The sequence below is a fragment of the Natrix helvetica genome (genome assembly GCF_964273705.1).
Source record: "Natrix helvetica genome assembly, chromosome: 1".
NCBI classification, from domain to species: domain Eukaryota; kingdom Metazoa; phylum Chordata; class Lepidosauria; order Squamata; family Natricidae; genus Natrix; species Natrix helvetica.
Genome location: NC_138548.1, coordinates 209,222,896 through 209,247,585, shown reverse-complemented (window position 1 = coordinate 209,247,585; position 24,690 = coordinate 209,222,896). Strand labels below are relative to the sequence as shown.

The window sequence follows — 24,690 nt, the reverse complement described above, 5'->3', positions numbered from 1 at the left end:
CAACACTTAGTGATAGTCATAGGTTACTAATAAGCAATCAATATATTCTGGGAAACAAATAAAACAATATAAATCATAAAGATACAAGCAACAAGGTTATAGTCATAAGTGGGATGAGATAGGTAATAGGAAGGATGAGAAGAAGAATAGTAAGGCAGTTTTAGTAATAATTTGACCGTGTTGTGGGAATTAGTTGTTTAGCAGAGTGATGGCATTGGGGGGAAAACTGTCCTTGTGTCTAGTTGCCTTGGTGTGCAGTGCCCTATAGCAGTGATGGCGAACCTATGGCATGCGTGCCACGCGGAGCCATTTGTCAGGGCACACAAGCTCACCCTTTTTTAAAGCCATTTTTCGCCCTCCCCAGGCTCCAGAGCCTTTATAGGAGCTTGGGGAGGGCGAAAAGAGCCTCTCCCCCCGAAGCCCTCCGGAGGCTTCATGAGCTTCCTTGACGCCTTCGGAGTGCTCAAAACGACCTCCGAGCAAACTGGAAGTCACTCGGAGGGTCGTTGTGAGCACTCCAAAGGCGTCAGGGAAGCATCTGGACAGTCCCTGAAGCCTTTGGAGCGCTCAAAATGATCATCCAAGCAAACCGGAGGGCGCCCGGGGGCGCAGGGGAGGCTGTTTTCGCCCTCCCCAGGCTCCTATAAAGCTTCTGGAGCCTGGGGAGGGCGAAAAAAGCATGTAAAAATGGGAGGAGGAGTGTCTGTAGTGCGCACATGCGCACTGGGGGTTGCGCATTGCATTATGGGTGCGGCACACCCGCACACGACCCCCCTGCGCTCCCCCCACTTATGGCACACGATCCAAAAAAGATTCGCCATCGCTGCCCTATAGCGTCGTTTTGAGGGTAGAAGTTGAAACAATTTATGTCCAGGATGTGAGGGGTCTGTAGATATTTTCACAGGTCTCTTTTTGATTCATGCAATATACAGGTCCTCAATGGAAGGCAGGTTGGTAGCAATTGGTTTTTCTGCAGTTCTAATTATCCGTTGAAGTCTGTGTCTGTCTTGTTTAGTTGCAGAGCCAAACCAGACAGTTATAGAGGTGCTTTTTAAAAGTAATACTTTTAAATCAGACTTCTCCAAAGTCATGTCCCTTAGATGGCTTAGCCTTACAACTTCCAAGGACTGTGGCCAAGATTTATGCTGGCTGGGAATTCTAGGACCCTTATGCCAAAATATCTGGAGGCAGCAGGGTGGCTGCTTAAATAATACGCTTGTGTATTTGTTTTGTTTTTTAATTACTGGTGGGACAGAGCTGCTTTGTACGAGGCTTCACGGAAGTCAGGGAATTATCAAGGAATTATCCACTCAGGTGGTAGAGCTAAGGCTTTGGAAGGGGGAAAAATGTTATATCTCTAGCTTCCTTCAGCTACTGAAGAAATGGATTAAATTGCATTTTGCTAAACCAATTTTTCATATTTAATATGCAAATACCCCTTACATGCAGAGAAAGCAAGTTGCATTCTGTTTTTTTTAAGCTTGTCCGCAGTTGGGTGTGCAGTCATTATAATAAACTTGCCCTTATAGCTATATAGTTGAAAAAACTAAGCAGACAAAATAATATGTTCAGCTGGAAAGTAATCCTATTGAATCCAATGAGATTTTGTTTCTAGCTATTGAAATTACAACCTTATCCTGAGACCAATTGCCTTGCTTCTGTGTTCCATAGGCTGCAATCCTGAACTCATTCACTGTTTTGGGGAGGAAGCTCCACAAATGTCATTATCAGCAGATGTATCAAGTCATGCTTTTAGTGTTTGGGAGTTGGCTGGGAAGGTTGTCAGCGAACAAAGGAGAGTAGAACAGGAATTTTTGGTTGATCTACTCCAGAAGGCAAGCCATCCAGCTTCCATAAGTGAGAATTAAAATGAAATCACTATAGCCAACAGCCAGGGAAAAGTTAAAAGTACCTATCCCTCCTCTCTCCATGACTAAAATTTAGGAGTACATTCTAAGATGGGTGTCTGTGGCAAAAATGAGTTAAGAGAGAAAAAGACAAAATAAACACTAGATGGCAGTCAATGGCGGGTACATAAAAACCATTTACAAGTACTGCTATCTTTTAGGCTGCAACCGGAAAGCACCCCCCAGCAAATTTGGAAAAGGTGCCTCCTGAATATTAAGTATCTCCAGAACAATAAGACCGAAACAGAATGCTGTGAATATATAAGCATACACGTGTTGTGTTAGTTAAAGGAAGAATGACAATATCTTTGGGAACAAAATCTCAGAAGGCAAATAATTACAACCATGTTGACGTGGACCTCGCATTTAGCATAATGAAATACCAAAGAAATACATCAAAATGCAATTATTCTGAAAGTCTTTCCCATCACCATCATTATTCTGTCTTTTTCCTGTCCTCCCTTGTCCTTTCATACACAACGGCGTATACCTCTTCTCATGTATAAAGATCAAGGTCATAGCTGAATTGAAAGAATTTACTTGTGAATAAACATATGTGAGCCTTAATGACAAATGGCCTGCCAAGACACCTATGGACAAAAAGCCCAACCATACTTTATGATTTAATAAGAGAAGTAAAGAAAATCCAAACAGTCAGGATTTGAATGGGAGAAATTATAACTCTGATAGTTAAATACGATCCCTGAACCATTTTCCCAAACCATTATTATCACCCATCTCCTCAAAGGAATATCTGCATAATAAAATATATTTCCAGATCTTCACAGTACAGAGGAAGAAAAAAGCACTACAGGAAGGAGTAAAAATATAGTAATAATAAATTCATAATACTTGAGGTAACCAAAAAGTGTATTGTAGTATCCAACATGTTGATCTTATTGGGCCTTAAGGCAGGATCAATCCCAGTAGTGAGTATTGCACAGATTGTACAAGTGATGCCATGCCTTCTCTTTAGCAGAGAACTGGCTTATGGCAACCTAATTTATGCAGGGAAATGCAAAGCAGACTAAAGATTAATGAGATTTTCAGGATTAGTTTAGGAACTGCCACAGGCTAGTGGAAATGCTGTTTAAGGTGAGATGGAAATTCATGAGAGAATTGATGTTAACTGAGTCTTCAAAAGAAATCTGAATGAAGTACAGTAATTTTATGTGCAAGGAAAATGCAGGTGCCCACTGGACTATAAACCAGTGATAGAACCTTTTCTGCACCGAGTGCCAAAAAGGGAGCGTACACGCATTTGTCAGGACCGCAACCCGGAAGAGGAGTTGCCAGGAAATGAACTTCCGGTTTCCAGTGCACACATGCGCACCAGCCAGCTGGTGTTCCAGTTTCTGGCATGCATACACACATGACGATCAGCTGGCTGGTGTTCCTGCGCATGCCAGAAACCAGAAAACCAGCTCTTCAGGTTTCTGGCACTGCCACACGCACAAAGGCCATCTGATTGGCGCGTGAACACACGCGCTAAAAACCCAGAAGAAATGGTGACACGTGTGCCATATGACATTGCTCTGTGTGCTATTTTGGGCATGCGTAGGTTCGCCATCACGGCTATAGACTATAGACCATAGAGTATAGCTAAACAGAAACAGAAAGAGATAAGGGAGAAGGGAGAACCAAGCAAATGAGATTACTATGCAGAAACATTTCCATTGACATAAGATATAATCAATCAATCTTTGGCTGTAGATGATCATCCTGCATGGGTATTTTTATATACATAGTATTGCAACATACCAGCACAAAGAAGGGGCAATCCCTATATGTATTCAAGTTAGTATCATCTACAAACAACCTTGAGCTGATTGAGACACTTAGTAATGACTAATACTTCTTGTACGGGATGACTTCCCTGTTCCCTTTTTCTTTTTCTCTTTTTTTCTTTTTTTGCAAAACAACTCTTCAAATATCCAGCCATCCATGGACACAATGCCCATGCAACAATGTGCCATAAAAGTTCCCTTTTTATGTCACCTCAACATTTTAAGTTGCACCAAGTATGAGTGAACATCCAGATGTTTCCCCATTCCTCCTTCCTCTTTCCATTAACATGTCACCAAAGGCAAATAGTTGGCCATAATGATTCCACTTGCCAAGAAATACAAAAGTCAGCACTTGTGCAATAGATCCCTGCATTTAATATACAAGAAACACCATCTCCTTATGAAACCTCTGACCTCAGAGATTATGCTTAAATGGCTTACAAATGCTGGAATGTATCTCTATATTTCTTTGGCCAATGGAATTTCCTATATATGATTAGAGGCATTTCTGAATAATATGGGTTATTTGAGATGGCATCAAAATGGCAGATTCATCTTGCAGGCTTTTAAGCAAAAGGCAGATGATTACCTATCAAGCATCCTGTATCAATTGAATTTCAGCAATAGAGGGTTTTTGGACAGGTGTAGATTTAGGAAGAATATAGTCAGAGGTTTTCTCCATCCAGTCCCCTGGATATTGTGAGTACATTAAAGATAAGTCCTATAATCCATCAACTCTATCACTCATCAAATTGGAAATTATCACTATTTTCAGAATACAAAATTACTATTCCCTCTGAAACATCAATAACTGCTAATTAATTATTTCAGCTAAGATTTCTAATTGCGTGAATTCAAAAAGGGACACTAAGCAAAAGTAACACTTGCTGTTTTGTAGCAGCTGCTACTCAGATATATTTGGCATTGACAAGCACTTAAATTAATTATGCAAAGGAGAAAGTGATGATTTCAGAGAAATGGTCAAGCATTAAAAAATGCATTTAGGTATATTTAGGCTTCTACCTGGACAAGATCTTGACTTGAAAACCACTGAGGAAATCCCAATTTGCATCTATTAAACTGTAATTCCTATCCTGTATGCTGCAGCTTCACGGTTTGAATTTTGTAATTTACACCTCTGCCGAACATGACTTAAATAAAATTAACTGATATTAGAAGCCTGGCTGAAGCATAAGACGGGGATAGGCCTATTTGAATGCTCTGGATATAATAAACCCAAATTTCAAATGAACACAAATTCTCATTTTTGCAAATTCAATTGGTGAAAGACTTGCTCATTCCTTCCTTCACAGTTTTTTAACTTATCACTGGCAAACTCAATTTTGACACAAGCCATGTAGCTGCAACAGATTTGCCACTCATCTTTCTGAAGCCAAGGAAGAAGAAAAAATATTTTGGAAGGCAAAACTATTAAGGCGACTATAATTTATACTGTAACTTGCTCCAGGATGTGTCATATATTCATTAACCCGTGATACTGGTTATTTCACATTTTTATGCATTTTTCTCTATTAGATTATTGAGGCAAGACAGATCTTGATAAATTAAGCTGGGAGCATTGATTATTCTGCAATACCTTGGGGGAGGGGAATAAGTTACACAGCTGTGTATTCCATTTTCCCCATACACTTCCCTTTTTGGAAAACTATATAAGATGGATCTGTCCTTCCAACACATAACCTATAGCCCTGTGGGTGTAATAACAATCAAAAGATAGTTTTCCAATAAATGAAGGACACAAGATGGTAGAGGTTTAAAGGGTTTAATTATTAACATAAAAAGGTCAAAAATAAACTCCAGGAAGGGACTAGAATCACTATCAAAAGATGCAGTATGTCCTTCAGAATGTTTTTTTTAACTATGATATTTCAGAAAATAGAGGTATTCCACACAAAGATCAATAACTATAGCTGGGAAGTAAACAAATCTGTTGAAATCAATTCTCTTAAAAGGCAAAGTTGAAAAACGGATCATTCCAAAGGTTGAAAATCCCTCTAGGCAGGGAAGATAGCAAACACATTTAAAACTGTGCTGATATCTTTCCAAATGTACCAAAGTGTCCTTGAAAGTTGGTGGGACTTGCTCCAGTGTTGGTTGGAGGTCCCTTAGTGTATGAGATAAACAGATTGAAACTGCAAACAGCCCACTGTATAGACTTCAGAAGCTGCCACTTCAGAAGCAGGGGTTTTCTGGTCTCCTAATATGGAGTTGTTGTTGTTTTTTTGCATAACCACCAAAATGCTATCTTAAAGATGAGAGAGAGAGAGAGAAGGGGAAAACATGCAGAAGTCTGGGTCTGTTCAGAATAGAAAGATGTCCCCTACACAGTCCAGGAGATAAAGAGTTTTTCAAAATATTTTCTTAGTATTTTACTAATTAGCATGTTCCTCTCAGCAGCAGTACCCTCCTACACAATACAAGTGGGACTTTGGCTTTCCTTAAGAAGTTTTGGAGGGCTTTAGTTGGTTTGCATGCTAAGGTGATGCTGTGGGGCAATAACAATCCTTCCATTGTTTCTGAAATGTTTTCAATGTATTGTAGTGTTATTTTTGTTTTCATAGTTTGTGTAATGAAACACCTATATATAGATTTCACTATCTGATGTGAAAATAATTAAATATTCTCCCCTAAATGAGATCTGAATATTACATTTATTAAAAGAAACTAGAAACATTGTAGGGGAGAAAAAGCAAATTTCCATGTCACCGCCACCCTACGGAACTCATGCAAGCACAGAAACATTGATATTGGGTAACAAATGATAAAATATGCAACTGCAATGTAGCTTTTGACTTCTTCTTTAAAAACAACAATCTGAAAACTGAACTGCCAAAAATGCTAAACTGAATATTTTCCAGCTCGAATCTTTGGATTGTGACCATTCCTACTCTCCTGCAAAATCTATCTATTGAGAGCTGACTAGGATGGCAAAATGAGACTACAGTATTCTCACTCTCAAAATAGACTGGGAACAATGGCCTTGTTCAGTCTCCCATTTATGATACTGTTGTGCTGACTCAAACGATTGACTAGAATCAGGATATTCATGAATGGACAGTGAGAAGAAGGATCTGCATTGGATCACTAATTCATTCACTGGATTCTGTGCAGCATATTGTATATAAGTACCATACAACATCAGTAGTATACCCCAATATAATATAACAGCTTAAATTGAAAACATTAATTTCTCAATGCAAAGCAAAATTGAATCCTCAGAATAAAATTTGTGTCAATGTCTACAATGGTCACTACTGTAGCTCAGTCTGATCTCTTTTTAATGGCATAGCACGATGTACAGATTTCCCAATAAAAGAAACATCATCTCCCTTCAGACCAGTGAAGTATTGAGATATTGAAAACAGATGCTCCCATTGTTTGAGGCTTTGAGAACCACGCTTAAGTCTTTCTTCCTTAGCAAGGTCAGGATTTTTCTGAAGAGAGAGGTGATCAAATTCATCCATCTGGGTGGGAAAGTAGCCCTTATGATTACAGATTAAACTCAGCAAACCACTATCACATTCTCATGTGGAACCAGGAAAACCCACTTATTTGCTGGGAACTTAATCTGGTGGCGAATGGCCAAAACTATGGCCAGGAATGCCAAGGACAATACAAGAAAGTACCATTGCTACAAGTGTCAGCCCAAAACAATTTTCTGTTCAAAGGAAATATCTAGGTCTGGCTTCAGATTCAAGGAGAAGACCTTAGGAATACAAGCAGGGCTCCTAGAGATATCAGTGTGTGACTACCAATCGGGGTTACTACCACTTTCACTGCCAAATCTCCTATATCTGCATAGACACAGTGCTTTGCTACGGAAAACTTTGACTGCTTGATTGCTCTTCAACTACATAGGGATAAAAAGAAGCCACCTGTTACCACAGAAAAGGAAGTAGGTAGAACACCTGATCATTCATCAGATTAAGACATAAAGTTTGTACAGAGGAGATGCTTCTTTCTAATCCATTCTTTTGCTCTCTTTATTCAGGCCTTCACAATAATTCATTTGACAGAGGGAGCTGGAAGAGGAAGGCACAATAATTGTGTTCAACATAATAATAGATTTCACATTCTTTTGGAGCTGGGAGGCTTAGATGATGGTTTGTCCTCAAATTAGTAATCCTGTAAACAAGATGTACAACTGCAAAATAGTGAACCTACCCCCCTTTAAAGTAGGTAGCCCTTATGATAACAAATTGGGACAGTCACTAAGAGGGTCAGCATTTGACTGGACCCAATTTTCTGATCATTTTTACAATGGTTGTTAAATGAATCACACTGAATTGTCGTAAATAGGTTGATAAAATATGGACATGACCATACCAAAACAACAAAACCAATTAGGCTGTGTCTATTCTATATGACCTGCTATATATACTTTGGGGAGTGAAGAGAAGATGGAACAATATGGAATGGTTGCTTATATAGACACAATCAGTTCCTGGTCTTTCTCCTTCCAAAGATGACCCTTGGACATGGAGTCCAAACACAACAGTTGGGTCAGAGGTATGATCTGAAGCCAGGGCTATCGATATCACAATCCAAGATGAGTTCTTAGTTATAGGACTGATCTGCCTTATCTGGGCAAGATGAATTACAGGGCACAATTTCGGTGTTCTGTGTTACATTTGTGAGAAGTGAAAGATTGTAATATCTTCAAAACTAATGCTAGTAAGTTGCATTTCTTTTGCTCTTGCTTCTTTTCAATATGATACCAAAGCTTCAAGGCAAATAGCAAATGATACAGGTACAGTCTCTCAAGGTCAAGCTGACATTTCAATACCAAAGATTAATTAAATAACCTATTAGATGCCAAAAATAAATCTATGTCCTGCAAAAAAAAAAAAAAAATCTGGACAGGCTCTGCCCTTTTGAGTACACCACAGAAGCAATATCTCAAATAAGATAAGTAGCCTTATTGGAGGTTTAACAATAACATTCAGTAATACTCTTTCCTAAGCAAAGTTTTGGAGAATCAGAGGAAATATACTGTCATAATTCAGGCAGTATGGAGGAAGGCCTTCAAAACCACCTGCAGCAACAAATAAAGGATAGAATGAAAAAGGAGAAAGAAAGAAAAACTGAAGCAAGTATAAAGAAACGAGAAAGGATAATAGTCAAAAGAAATAAGATGTAGTAGGAAACAGAGAGCAGAAAACACCACTAAAAAACTATAACTGTCAACTAATCTGATATACAGTAGGCAAAAAGAATGGAAGAGACTGACAAGAACAATTCAGCTCTAGGAGTCTCCAGCAAAAGCAGAGATTCCCATCAAATGAAAAGCAGGGCATTATCTCTGTAATTTCATTCGGAATACATTACAACCATTTGAACTGCACACAAATCAACGAAGAGCATTGTATGGCTATCTGCTTATCAACAGGTACAATTGCTGCTTAAATCAATTCAGCAATTTTAAAATGGCAAGAAAAAACGCAAGTGGGAGGGAGAGAGCTTGAATATACCCCTCTTTTCTCTCCTGGGCCCTACAGATGAAATACATTCAAAGCTCATGGCTCATAGAGGGATAGAGGTGGACATTTGACCTTTTATGTCATTGAGTTCAACTTGCTGCTTTAGTAGAGAAAAACAGATTACAAAATCCCAAACAGACGCATGTATAAATGCTTAAATATGTCCAGTGAAGGAGAGCACCACCGGTCTGGGAATTTGGCTTCAGTCAAACTGTTCCTACGATCAGCAAACATTTCAAATATAGATTTTGTAATCTGTTACCCTGTAATCTAAATCCGTTATTTCTCATCCTGCACTCTGGAAATAAGTGAAAATAAATCCTGAACTTCTTGTAGGTGGCAACCTTCTACAGGTAGTCCTCGACTTACGATAGTTCATTAAGTAACTGTTCAAAGTTACAACGGCACTAAAAAAAATAAAAAGAGGGACTTATGACTGTTTTTCATTCTTACAATTATTGCAGCATCCCCGTGGTCATGTGATCAAAATTTAGATGCTTGGCAACTGACTTGTATTTATGAAGGTTGCAAAGTCCCGAAATCATGTTATTGTATTCTTTCCTCCCCGACTTACGACCGGGGAATTCCCCCTGTTGTCAGCCAGCAACAGCCATGCTGCGCCTTAGCCAATCAGGCGCGGCATGGCTGAAGGCGGGCTGATCTGATCTCCTGATTGGTTCCTCGGCCTGACAGCTCTCCCTTAAATAGCTGTCAGGCTAAGGAACGGGTGATTCTCTCCTGTATGACTTCTTGCTGTTATTACAAATAAAATAGAGTTGGACGTTCCTCAGTTTGTCAAGCCTCGTCTTTCCCCACACTTCTTCACTGGCGACGAAGGTGGGATACTCCTGAGGCGACGACCCTGACGGAACCCGACCTCTTTACACAGCCGCTTGAGTTTAGCTCCCCGAGCCGCACAACTTCAAGCCGCAATGTCTTCGCTTCCCCCGTTCGCTCCCTTCGGAACCGAGGGAGAGGGATGGACGGGATTTTTGGAGCGTTTTGAGTGCTTCCTGCGAGCCAACGGGAAACGGGGTATCCCGATGGAGGAGAAGTGCAGCTTCTTCCTCAGTAGCTGCGGAACCCCGATGTTCAACGCCGCCCGGGCGTTGGCAGCCCCAGTGCCAGTCCACGACCTCGACTGGGACACGCTGATGGCCAAGCTGAAGGGACATTACGCCCCGACCCCGTTGAAAATCACCAGGCGGTACGCTTTCCGTCAGTGCGTTCAGAAGCCGCACGAAGACGTCAGCCAGTTCCTCCAGTCCTTGCGGACCACAGCCATACCCTGCGAGTTCCCAGACTTGGAGGACAACCTGGTGGAACAATTCGTAAGCGGCATCAGGGACCGCCGGCTGAGGAGGCGTCTCCTGGCTCGGCCAGAAATCACCCTGTCAGAGGCGGTCGCTGAGGCACGGGCGGCGGAGTTGTCAGAGCAATCCGTCGCTGAGATGGACCGCCACCCGTTCCAATCTTCCCCAGCGCAGACCTGCCTCATTGATCAGCTGGTGCCCATTCCGAGCCCGGCTGAGGAAGAGGAAGAACTCGTGGCTCGCCTGGCAGAGCTGCAGAGCCGCCGCAATCCGCGACCTCCGCGCCGGACTGTGACAGCCTGCCTTGGCTGCGGAGGCAGCCACGACCGGTCCGCCTGCCCATTCCGGGCATCCATCTGCCGCCGGTGTTCGAAAAAAGGGCACCTGGCCCAAGTTTGCCGAGCTGTGCTACCACCACCACCATCCCAGGGAGCCACAGGCCAGCAGATGACAGCCGGACCGCAGCAGCAGCCCCGTCGCCAGCCGCGCTCGAAAGCCAGCTGTTACACCGTGGAGCCAGGCCCAGCAGCCGCCCCTGCTGAGGCGATCTACCAGGCCTCCGCAGGTGCGGACAGAATCAAGGCGTCAGTCCTCATTGAGGGCGCGCCTTGCGTAATGGAGGTGGACTCCGGCTCGTCCCGCTCCTTGATTGCCTGGGCAGACTTTCAGAAACTTTGCCCTGGCGTCCTTAAACACCAGTTGTCTGCTAGCCCCGTGGCTTTAAGGGACTATCAGGGGTCACTTATCCCAACCCTGGGCTGTCACACAGTCAGGGTTGAATACGGGGGGTTTTAGGGGTGCCTGCCAATCCTAGTGGTTGAGAAGCCCCTCCCCGCATTACTGGGGCTAGATTGGTTCCCCGCCCTTGGTCTCTCCGTGCAGGGGGTGCACTCCATCTCAGACACGCCCCCTGACGTAGCTGCTGTCATCTCCGCCTACGCGGACGTCTTTGACAGCCAGCTGGGACTATACAAGGGCACCCCCATCTCTCTTAATTTAGATCCCCAGGTTGCTCCCATTAGGCTGAAGGCCCGCAGGGTGCCTTTTGCCTTAAGGGCCAAAGTGGATGTGGAGATTGACCGCTTGCTGGCGCAGGGCGTATTGGAGCCTGTTGACTATTCACGTTGGGAGACCCCTATAGTGGTCCCTGTGAAGGCCGACGGCTCCATACGCCTCTGCGCCGATTTTAAATCTACCATCAATTTGGCCCTTCAGGCAAACCCCTATCCAGTCCCTGTCGTACAGCACCTGCTCCACTCCCTGGGGCAGGGCTGTATTTTCGCGAAACTGGATATGGCGCAGGCCTACCAGCAGCTCCCGGTGGATGACGAAGCGGCGGCTGCGCAGACTATCGTCACCCACCGAGGGGCTTTCCGTTGCCGCCGCCTCCAATTTGGCGTTTCCGTGGCCCCGGGGATCTTCCAGAGCCTCATGGAGCGTTTGCTCCATGGGCTCCCTGGCGTTGTACCCTATTTCGACGATGTCCTGATCGCTGCATCCAGCCGCTCAGGACTCCTCGAAGTACTGGGGAAGGTCCTCGACCGTTTTAGGGGCGCGGGTCTCAAATTAAAGCGCAGCAAATGTTCATTTGCTGTGCCTCAAGTGGATTTCCTCGGCTTCTCCATTGATGCCCACGGAATCCACCCCACCCCTGCTAAAGTCGCAGCCATCAAGAACGCCCCCACCCCCGCCTCTAAGGCGGAGCTGCAGTCGTTCTTGGGGCTTTTAAATTTCTACGCGCCATTTTTGCCGCACAAGGCGTCACTAGCCGAGCCGCTGCATCGGTTGCTCGACCGATCGGCAGCCTGGCGCTGGGGCAGCCGCGAAGCGCATGCGTTCGCGGCTGTCAAAGACATGCTGACGTCAGAGGCAGTCCTAGTCCAATATAGTGACAGGATGCCCCTGACTCTTGCGTGTGACGCCTCCCCTGTGGGTTTGGGGGCTGTCCTGAGCCACGTACTCCCCAACGGCTCGGAAGCCCCCATAGCTTTTTATTCCCGGACACTCTCTCCAGCGGAGAGAAACTACAGCCAGATCGACAAGGAGGCTCTGGCTGCCGTGTCCGGGGTTAAAAAGTTCCACGAATACCTCTACGGACGGCATTTCACGCTCTTCACTGACCACAAGCCGCTCCTTGGGCTTCTGGCCGGTGACCGTCCGACCCCTCCCATTCTGTCACCCCGGATGACACGTTGGGTGGAGTTCCTAGCGGCATACTCGTATGCCCTGGTCTACCGCCCTGGCAAGCAGCTGGGGCACGCTGATGCCCTCAGCCGCTGCCCCTTGCCCGTCTCCAACCCTCAGACAGTGCCTTGCCTGTCTGTTTTGGCCATTGCAGACCTTGCCTTGCCGCTCTCTGCGGGCGATGTGGCGGCAGCGTCTCTGGCCGACCCCACCCTCTCCCAGGTGATGACCTGGGTTCTGCGGGGGTGGCCTGGGGGGCCGGTGTCCGACGGCCACCGCCCCTACAAGGCCAGGCAGTTAGAGCTGTCCCTTCACAGTGGGTGCCTCCTGTGGGGGGACAGGGTGATCATTCCACCCACTCTGCGTGACCAGGTGCTGTCTCGCCTCCATGAGGGCCACCCTGGCATAGCGCGCATGAAGGCATTAGCGCGCAGCTATGTCTGGTGGCCCCGTCTGGACGACGAGATAGCTACCTGGGTTGCCAGGTGCTCGACCTGCCAGGTCTCCCGTCCAGCGCCTCCGGCGGCCCCGCCGCGGGAGTGGGAGATTCCCCGCGGCCCGTGGTCACGCCTCCACCTGGATTTCGCCGGGCCTTTCCGAGGTCAGGTTTTCCTGGTTGTGGTGGACGCTTACTCGCGCTGGGTGGAGCTCATCCTCATGACCTCCACCACAGCCGAGGCCACTGTCCGAGCACTAACGCGCCTGTTTGCCACCCACGGCTTGCCGGACGTCGTTGTGTCGGACAATGGTCCTCAGTTTGCGTCCACCGTGTTCCAGGGTTTCCTGGCCACCCAAGGCATCAGGCATGCCCTCGTCGCTCCCTATCATCCGGCCAGCAATGGCCGGGCGGAACGCGCTGTCCGCTCGGCCAAAGACGCCCTTGGACGAATGGACAAGGGCGACTGGCCCACGAGGGTGGCTGCTTACCTCCTGGTTCAGCATTCCACCCCGTGTCCACTGTCCGGAAAAACCCCCGCTGAGCTGCTGATGGGCCGGCGCCTGCGGACCACCTTAGATAGGTTGCACCCAACCTATTCTGAGGCACAGCCAAGCAACCTGGGACCCCCTCCTCGGTCCTTTCGTGAGGGCGATCCAGTATGGGCAAGGGCTTTCTCCGGGGATTTTAAGTGGGTGCCTGCCACCGTCACTTTTGTAACCGGCCCCTGCTCTTACAGGGTCCGGACCGCCGACGGTGCAGACTGGCGCCGCCACGTGGATCAATTAAGGCGTCGCGAACCTTTGGATCCACACAACAACCCCGCAGGGTCGGCCTCGCCAATTCCACCCGAGGCCCTGGGGTTGGCGCCGCACCCGATTCCCCCGCCGTGGCAGTTGCCCAGGCCGCAAGAAGTTTCGGCAGAGACTGTTCCAGGCGCCTTCCGCCTTCCACAGCCCTCCATCGTTTCAGCCCCCGTTGGGCTACCAGCTCCGCCATTGCAACCGACTTTGGCCTTCTCTCAATCAGGCCAGCCTGTCCCTTGCAACAATTCGAACTTCCCTGACTCAAACCCGCCAGCGGCCGCGCCACCCCGGCCCTGCCTACCTGCTCCTGAGTCTCCGCCTCCTCCTCCGGCTGGGGTAGGCCTTCAAGATGGCGCCCGGAGCTCCACTCCCTTCAGGGAGGAGCTCCCACGGACACCACCTCCTTCTCCGACGGTCTGCCCAGTTCTGAGGCGTTCTGGGCGTGTCCGTCGCCGCCCAGCCTATCTTAGCGACTACGCATGCTCCACTGCTACGCATGCGTCCTCGCTAAGGGGGAAGGAGTATTGTATTCTTTCCTCCCCGACTTACGACCGGGGAATTCCCCCTGTTGTCAGCCAGCAACAGCCATGCTGCGCCTTAGCCAATCAGGCGCGGCATGGCTGAAGGCGGGCTGATCTGATCTCCTGATTGGTTCCTCGGCCTGACAGCTCTCCCTTAAATAGCTGTCAGGCTAAGGAACGGGTGATTCTCTCCTGTATGACTTCTTGCTGTTATTACAAATAAAATAGAGTTGGACGTTCCTCAGTTTGTCAAGCCTCGTCTTTCCCCACACTTCTTCACATGTAATCACCTTTTTCAACCTTCTGACAAGCAAAGTCAGTGGGGGAACCAGATTCAACAAGTATTACTAATTTAACAACTGCAGTGATTCACTCAACAACTGTGGCAAGAAAGGTCGTAAAACAAAGCAAAATTCACTTAACAAATGTTTCCTTTAGCAACAGAAATGTTGGGCTCAATTGTGGTCATAAGTCAATGACTACCTGTATTTGATTGAAAAGTGCTTATTGTATCTCTACAGCGTGATCGTCTCTCTCAAGATTAAATGTATGCAGTCTTTCCACTCTTTTATAGATCACACTTTCCCAATCCCTCATCACTTTTGTTTCCCTTCTCAGAACTCTTCCAGCTTCTATCATTCCTTCTTAAACTGTGGCATCCAAATTAACATCAGCATGACAGGCTGATGACACTTCTAAGTTAGGATTTATTATATGGAGTTAGGAAAACATTCATTGTAGAACTTTCCCCCCCACCTACTCCTAATTAAAAAAAGTCTTCAAAATGATTCCATAATTGTGGTTCTCTGTTCCTAGCGGTCATATGGATACAGCCAAGTACCATACCGTTCTGGGCAATAATACAAAGGTGATTTGTTTTCTTCTAGGACAGTGATGGCAAACCTTTTTTGGCTCACGTGTCATAAGTGGGGGAAGCGCAGGGGGGTCGTGTGTGGGCGTACCGCACCCATAATGCAATGCGCGACCCCAGTGCGCAAGGGCGCACTACAGGCGCAAACCCCCCCCCCCCATTTTTACATGCTTTTTTCGCCCTAACCAGGCTCCAGAGGCTTTATAGGAGCCCGGGAGGGCGAAAACAGCCTCCCCGCCCCCCCCCCGGACACCCTCTGGAGGCGTCAGGGAGCCTCCGGACAGTCCCTGGAACCTTCAGAGTGCTCAAAACGACCCTCCGAGCAAACCGGAAGTTTGCTCGGAGGATCGTTTTGAGCGCTCCGAAGGCTTCAGGGACCGTCAGGAAGCTTCCCTGATGCCTCCAGAGGGCGTCCGGGGGGGTGTTTTCACCCTCCCCAGGGTCCTATAAAGCCTCTGGAGCCTGGGGAGGGCGAAAAATGGCTTTAAAAAAGGGTGAACTCAGCTGGCCAGCGTGCACATGCGCACTGGCCAGCTGACAGGGCAGCGCCTCGCGTGCCCTGACAAATGGCTCCACGTGCCACCTGTGGCACGCGTGCCATAGGTTCGCATCACTGTTCTAGGATGTCCCCCCACCCCCAAATTCCTAATCTGGTTACTGTTCTGACCTCAGCTTCCCAAGAGCATGAAGCAAACTCCTTGTTCTGACAAAAAACCCTTTTATTAATTTACTGTGAATTATGCTCATTCACATCCAGCAAAGTCTTTCCAGGGAGGATTTACAGTCACAGACCTTATCTGGCTTGGAGAACTGCCAGGCCGATATCTGCAAAACTTGGCAAGGAGTCTCAGACAATCACAAATCAATTAAGCGAACTAATTGTCTCCTGCAAACTCCACTCCCCTTTCGCTCCTCTTTTATTTCCTCTGGGAGATGCCATTCATCGTCCACCTGTGGCCTTACTCCCAAGTCGACCCCTGTCCTTTAGCTGTTCCCTTTGTCTGGCAACTCTGTGCATGTACACACTGGGAACAGGCTCCAGCTGTTAGTCTGCCTCACTGAGGTCTGACTCTGAAGGCAGCTGATAATTGGCATATGGCCTTGGCCCCCTCTCAGTCTCCAACACAGAACCCTCATCAGAGGCCCCTGTCTCCAGGACTGGCCCATGTTCCCCCCAACCTCCTCACTGTCCGAAACTGCTGCCAGCTCCAGTGGCCTCTAGCAGGCCACAACAGTTACTGCTCTGGGATTTTTTCGATGGTCTTCTAGGCAAGCATTAGCAAAGTCTGATCCATTTACTTTTTGAGATCAGTCAAGGTCAGTTAAATGCTGCAACCAGCTGCATAGTTTCTGTAAGTGATGTACCTCAATTAGAAATATAACATATAAAGGTAAATAAGACAAAACCCAACAAAGAAAACCATAAAATATATAAGAGGGGTAAAATCACAATAAAATATTGCAATAAAAGCATAATACAAAAAAATGTTAACAATTTCTTCTATGGTAGGTAGCAATGGAGAAAAAGATTCCATTCTAGACCGGGTATTCCATACTACCATTAAAATGTCTTTCTTTCAGCCATCTGCCTTGCATCATTTAACCAAATTAACTAAGAATCCTTGATGAAGATCATAGGATGCCGAGACAGAAATACAAAATGAGATACTCTCAAGACATTTAGCATTTTGTTGGCAAATATTAATAATCAAAGTCAGACCTTGAAACAAAATTGCACTTTTTAAAAAACTTTTTAATTTGGTGGACATGCAGTGGAGTCCCTTTTAAATGTTTGGTGACTTCCCTAGTGTGCTCATCTTACAAGTCTAGCTTGGTGCTGGGAAGTCTCTGGGAAGACTGACTTCCTGTTCCACTACCCAAGGCACCTGAGTGTAGAACAAGAAGCAATGGGTGGAAACTAATCAAGGAGAGAAGCAACTTAGAACCGAGGAGAAATTTCCTGACAGTTAGAACAATTAATCAGTGGAACAGAAGTTGCCTCCAGAAATTGTGAATGCCCCAACACTGGAAGTCTTTAAGAAGATGTTGGATAGCAATTTGTCTGAAACGGTATAAGGTTCCCTGCCTAGGCAGGGGGTTGGACTAGAAGACCTCCAAGATCCCTTCCAACTCTGCATTTGTATTGTATTACCCAAATATCAGTTGGCATACCAAGCCAGCCCCGCCATCTGCAAGTAAATCAGGATTCAAAAAGTTTTAGTTTGGACTAAATTGGCATGTTATGATAAACAGAGAATGAGGTGAATTAGGAGAATGAAGTGGCTGGATGGAGTCACCGAAGCAATGGGTGTAAGCTTAAATGGACTCCAGAGGATGGTAGAGGACAGGAAGGCCTGGAGGAACATTGTCCATGGGGTTGCCATGGGTCAGACATGACTTCGCAACTAACAACAACAAAACTGGCATTTGATATCATTGACCAACAGACTAAAAGGCATTCAGGAACTGTGGACTTGGAGGGGGGGAAAACAAAGGAGGAAACCAATTTAGTTTTCATCTAAAAGTACTTATATGGATTCTTACCCCATTGTTGGATCCAGTGCAATGCCTTTAGGATTGTAGAGTTCTGAGTCAAGCAGTGTAACACAGGTGACCCCACTCTTGTTGCAGACAAATATCCGGTCATCAATGTCATCCACAAAGTAGAAGTTGCCAGTAAGCCAGTCAATAGCCATTTGTTCCACATCTAATGAAAGCATACAAAGAAAGGTGAGATAAAAGAAAGATGAGATAAAACTTCTGGAAATCCAACTTCTTGGAAATGGTGCAACTTGAATCTATGCAATATGAACAGTCATAGGAATAAAGCGATGTTACAGATTAGCAAGCAATAATTCAGATTGGGGGTAGTTCTTTGGGGAAACAGAGGTTTGAAAAGTCTTGGCCTTTATCAGATGTTTCAAAACTCAAAATCCCTTGTAGACTTTTTGCGTAATTTTTTTTAAAAAAAATGAATTTATGATCTATGGTTTTAACAATTAGATATGATACATTATAGAAAGAGGAGTCATGTTGTAACTTTAGAGAAAGAGGTTACATTTACTGTTATAACTGACGTAAAGAAGAGTGGAAGCCACTTCATTATATCGTTTTTTCTTTCTTTCCTGTTTTTCTTCTATTTTTTTTCTTTCGGTACCTTAGCTTTCTCCTTTATTTTTTCTTTTCTTATTCTATTTTAGTTTGCATTATTTTTTACTCTTGTTTTTAAAACATTCAATAAATTTATATATAAAAAAGATGTTGAAAAACTCTTTGAATAGAAATCTCAGCTACCTTTGGTTAGCTTTCTTCTCAGAAACAAGTTCAGATACCAGTGTGTTGACAAAGAGATGGATATTAACTCCACCGTAGACTTCCAGGTCATCAGCATTCTAAAACCAAGACTGAAATTTCTTCAGAAATAGGCAAATGAGCCACTGTTCTTTACTTCAGACTGCTGGGGTGGAGAATTCTAACAAATTAACAAAAGATTTCTGCCTAACATATTAGTGTTAAGTATCCAGTAGGTATTAGTGAGGGGGTATTTTGATATCAGGAATCAGTCCTGAATGAAGATTCTGTTTGAATGTTTTAATTCTAAATCTTCCAGCTTAGGAAATTTCATCATAGTTGTCTTCATCAAAAGACCCTTTCCAAAAACACAACATGGACATGGAACATGTTTTTAACTGACTTTGGGTTGCCATGCTCTTTACACCTTATAGATGCTTAGAGTATTAAGTTAATTAAATGCAAAGTTTCTCCACTCCGAATTAGCATGGCCTTTTTTAGACCGCATTTTAAACCAAACAACTTCAAGCTGGGTAAGGTGGCTCAGCATTTAAATTTGTCTCCCACATTCTCCTTTCCTAACTACGGTTAGTATTTGGCTGAAATATACCAGTTTTAAACTATATAGGTTGTCCTCAACGTACGACCACAATTGAGTCCAAAATTTCTATTACTAAGTGAGACATTTTAAAGTGAATTTTGCCCCATTTTATGACCTGTCTTGCTACAGTTGTTAAGTGAATCACTGCAGTTTGTTAAGGTTAGTGACATGGCTGTTAAGTGAATCTGGCTTCTCCATTGACTTTGCTTGTCGGGCAGTCACAAAAGGTGATCACGTGACCTTGGGACACTGAAGCCTATAAATATGGGCCAGTTGCTAAATGTCTGGATTTTGATCACATGACCATGGGGATGCTGCAATGGTCGTAAGTGTGAAAACGGTCATGTCACTTTTTTCAGTACCACTGTAATTTCGAACAGTCACTAAACCAGGGGTGTCCAAACTTGGGAACTTTAAGACTTGTGGACTTCAACTCCCAGAATTCCCCAGCCAGCACTGGCTGGGGAATTCTGGGAGTTGAAGTCCACAAGTCTTAAAGTTCCCAAGTTTGGACACCCCTGCACTAAACAAACTGCTATAAGTCAAGGACTACCTGCATTGCGATTTTACTTTTTATATAATAGACTTAGACTTAGAATAACTTTATTGTCACTTTAAATGTACGCTAATCAGCATATATTAAAATGAAATTTTGTTGCATACAGCTCTCAAAGGGGCACCACCTTCAATATATGCTACATAAACAGGACAAACAAATAAACAAATAAAAATTATGCATATGCTCACATACCCTCATATATTATTATATATGACACAGAGAAGCAACAAGTCTAGTTTGGATGTGTACATGTACATGGGGAGAAAAACTAATCTTGTGAGTTTACCAGATGGATGGCATAAGGAACAAAGCTGTTACAGAATCTGGTAGTCATGCTAGAAACTCTTCGTAACCTCCTCCCGGAGGGGAGCAACAGAAACAGCCCGTGAAGTAGGTGTGTGGGGTCTCTAACAATACTTCCAGTTCTAAGCACATAGCGCTTGTAAGCAGTTTCCTGAATAATGGGGAGCGAGCTTCCTGTAATCTTCTTGGCTGTCCTTACCACTCTCTGTATGGACCTTCTATCTTATATTGTATAATCCTTAATATATAGAAACCTGTTGAGTGAAAATTTGCAAACTCTCTATTAAACATATGTATCTGTTTCACAGTAACACAGATGTTCAAAGAGCCACCTGTACCAGAAGATTGTATTATGAGAAAGACTGTCCAGGTGAACTGGGCTCAAATTTTAAGATAGAACAGAACAGAACAGAATAACAGAGTTGGAAGGGACCTTGGAGGTCTTCTAGTCCAACCCTCTGCTTAAGCAAGAAACCCTATACCACTTCAGAGAAATGGTTATCCAACATCTTCTTAAAAACTTCCAGTGTTGGAACATTCACAACTTCTGGAGGCAAGTTGTTCCACTGATTGATTGTTCTAACTGTCAGGAAATTTCTCCTCAGTTCTAAGTTGTTTCTCTCCTTGATTAGTTTCCACCCATTGTTTCTTGTTCTACCCTCAGGTGCCTCGGAGAATAGCTTGACTCCCTCTTCTTTGTGGCAGCCCCTGAGATATTGGAACACTGCTAACATGTCTCCCCTAGTCTTTCTTTTCATTAAACTAGACATACCCAGTTCCTGCAACCGTTCTTCATATGTTTTAGTCTCCAGTCCCCTAATCATCTTTGTTGCTCTTCTCTGCACTCTTTCTAGAGTCTCCACATCTTTTCTACATCGTAGCGACCAGAACTGAATGCAGTATTCCAAGTGTGGCCTTACCAAGGCATTATAAAGTGGTATTAACACTTCACGTGATCTTGATTCTATCCCTCTGTTTATGTAGCCTAGAACTGTGTTGGCTTTTTTTGGCAGCAGCTGCACATTGCTGGCTCATATTTAAATGGTTGTCCACTAGGATTCCAAGATGTGGATGAAAACTATGCAATTCACTCACACACTCTGTCTCTTCTCTCCTTTCAACCTGCCCTATACTCCAGCTTCATTTTCGGCCCATTTAATGTACTCCCTTTTTAGTTTTTTTAGCTACTGAAAATCATCTTCTCTCTCCTCCTCATGCCCCCCAAGACCTATTTTGTGTTCTCCAGAATAAAACATCCTTGAAAAGATTGCATTCCAATGAGGCATTCCAATGAGGCCAAGCCTCCTGTTGTCCTTCTAGGATGCTCTGTTCCCATGGAACAGACTACTGCCCTCCATTAGGCTCTCTTGAAAACAGTTTTTTTTTTAATTCTTTCTTTTAACAGGGTTTTCTTTTTGCTACATTCCTGGCATCAACTGGTTACTTCACGAAATACTCTAATGGCAGGCCAAAAGAGAGACTGTTAAAGTCGGATTGCCATAGTGAGGATATTTCATGTTGAAGCAATCTGTTAAAATGACTTGGATGTCTCCTCTTTCACTGACTAATGTTTCTACGTATTTTAAAATTATTTCGGGAAGGCAGGAAAGGATTTATGCTTATAAGAAGCCACAGCAGCCAGCCAGGCAATTAATTTGGTAAAAATAATAAATCTGTAAGAATGCATGTATTAGGCAAGATATTCCTATTTCTGCCACCTGCTGTAATGCCTCTTGATGACCAATTGGGGGATTAAAATTCAGTAATTTAAAACACACAGGAAAGAAGTGCTTTAGATGAAATCAAATGAGTTTCCTTTTTTTTTTAAAGTTTCAGTTACATTGAATGCCCTTTAAAATAATGAAGCATAACAATTTATTTAAAAATCAACACTTATAAAATATTTATGCTCTTTCTAACAAAGAGGAGTGTGAAAAATATTAAATAACGTAGGTTTTGATCACACATATAGATGTATATGTTTGCTAAATTTCTATCCCTGCCATTTTCAGTAGTACAATATACTGTAGTTTTCTGCTTCTTGCTGGAAAAATAATCTGATCTTTTATATGGAAGAATGCCAATCTGGCTGCAAGAATATGTTTCAATGTCTAGAATAATTTCTATCTTCATATCTGACATATATTTCATCTGACCTGGAAACTTTAGTCTTAGGCTGTAATCAAAACTATGAATTGGTAATAGATCCAAAATTCATCTCTGCACAGTTTCTTCATTTTAATTTGACAAGATCCCTAAGTCAAAATACATTTTTAATGATATAGACTAAATTTACTACAGTGCACAATTCCATTCAGTGATTTTTCCTATATTCAATAGTGATTCTTAGTCCCTTAATGTGATGCACCACGTATATATATTTAACTTACTAAACTTTAGATCTCCCAGTTGCTACCTATATAATTCCATCCACACTGAGTCTGCAGGAGGCAAGATAATCATTTTATAATCTCATACCTGTGGATAGAGCTGGTTCGCCCGCAATGTTTTGGATGAGGTTGAGGAGATTTAATGAAGTTGTATTCAGAAAATTAACCCAAAAATTCATGCATTTTCTTACTTGCTTTATTGGTGGGGGTTGGGATTACAAATGTCACTTCATGCAATTTGTAATCCGAACAGGATTTGTGTCCTAAAGAAATGAGATTTAGGGGCCCTGTGCAACTTGGAAGTAGCCTAGTCATGTTCAAAAGCAAGAATCAGAAATTAAAGAGTTTAGATAGTTGGCTCTGTGGCCAACATATTATTCAAATATATTTGTTAATAACTTCTAAATTCCCCAACATGAAGCATATTAATCAGGATTCATATGTAGGGGATAGCAGACTTGTGAAAACTATATTGAAATGAGTTTAAAAACCAGATGGAAAATAATTCTAAACGTGGCGGAGAGGAGGAAGATTTCCTGAAGAAAAGAAGGCGGACATTATATATGTTTATGGGTGGGTAAGAGGTTATTTATGTTTTGGGGTAATATGTATACTATGTAGTTTTAGTTTTGTAAGATTTATGTTAGAGCACATATGGAGACCAAAGGGAATATAGATGAAGAAATATAAGGGGGGAAGGTCTCCAGTGGGTGGGGGATGCACTATAATATTTATTTTTTCCTTTTTCTTTCTTTTTCTTTTTGTATTTACTATGTTTGTACTATTTGCATTTTAAAAAATAAAAAAAGAAAAAGAAAAGAAAAGAAAATAATTCTAAATCAGGAGAGGCAGTATAGCATGAGAAATCTTCTGGTACATGTACGATAAAGGCATAAAATATCATAGGGCTGGAAGGGACCTCAAAGATCTTCTAGTCTAACCCGCTGCTCAAGGCAGGAATCTTACTCTCTGCAAGTCAAATGGCTGTCCAGTCTATTTTTGAAAACCTCCAGTGATGGATCATGGATGCATAACAGGTCATTTTGCAATATGCAAGACAATCTTGTCATCAATACAGTCTATTCAGCAGTCTTCTAATAATTGGATATAAGGTTGTTACAGAGTTAAGCTGTTTCCTTAACACCAAACTCAAGTCATATCCTATATATAGCCCATTACCTAACTGTGGCTCACCCTACCTGCCTTTGTTGTGCAGCTCCATCAGAGACGTCAAAATCTGGTGATGGAATCTGAACCCATTAAAAGGCCTCTTTCTGTTTTTCTTTCCCATTCCATACCATTCTATCTCACTCAGGCTTCTGAGGGGCAGAGAAACTGGTCTATTTCTTTTTTCTCAGCTATTTTATTTTGCTCCCAAATCCTTGCCCCTTTTCTGGTTTGGACAATTATTGAGCCCACCCCTTTATTGAGAGGAGCCTCCTTGTAAATTATTCTGGACAGCCAGAAAGAAATTGTTCATTCCTTTGCTACAATATGGTAACCCAATCCACAAAAGGCCAGCATAAAACCATAATTCCCAAAGCAGCGACTGCCCTGTTTGACACAGCTGTCATAATTGTCATGTATGGCTTCTGTCTCTGACAGCAGCACATCCAATAAATAAAAAGAGTTGACTTTGAATTTGATCAGAGACTGAGAGACAAGGGATGGATACTGGCCTCCTAAGAGACTGTGGTTTTGACAAAATTGGAGTCATTCAAAAATTCCCTTCAACAATAAAAACACCTTCTACATTAGACAGTCCTGCTTGCTGGGGTCTCTGCAGAATATCTGTGGCTTTCCAGCAAGTAAAATAAAACCTTCCTAGACTGCTTGCAAATGTCATTTCATGTGGCAACTTTAAAATATTTCAGAGAGGTGTGCGCGCGTGCCAATCTCTGTTTGCTAGGTATAAAAATATCAGAACCAAGAGGTTTGTTTCCTACTATGAATTATTCTTTGTGGAAGAAAGAACATCACCTTTTCTGCATTAGAATATAATGTTGTTATAAGCACAGTTATGCCCATTTTAGAACTATTGGGCTGACTGTAGTGTAATACAAAACTGCAGACTGAATCACAGGGTAATTCAAAGTCGCCATCCAGGCATCTTCAAAAATTGTTCGGAGTGCAGCTATGTTTCCTTACATTGCTTCTAATTATTTAAAGGGGACTCAGGACTGGAAATCCTACACTTTTGCTTCTCATAGGTGATCAGAC

The 24,690-nt window shown here is 43.7% G+C and overlaps 1 protein-coding gene across 3 annotated transcripts in view; it reads right to left on the bottom strand.

Moving 5' to 3' along the window:
- Positions 1-24,690, bottom strand: part of LRP1 (LDL receptor related protein 1) — a 382,005-nt gene that overhangs the window by 164,430 nt on the left and 192,885 nt on the right. For all 3 annotated transcript variants that reach the window (XM_081934411.1, XM_081934412.1, XM_081934413.1), the window contains one exon: positions 17,871-18,033. In XM_081934411.1, the coding sequence (XP_081790537.1) occupies positions 17,871-18,033 (163 nt within the window). The remainder of the gene's footprint in view (positions 1-17,870; positions 18,034-24,690) is intronic.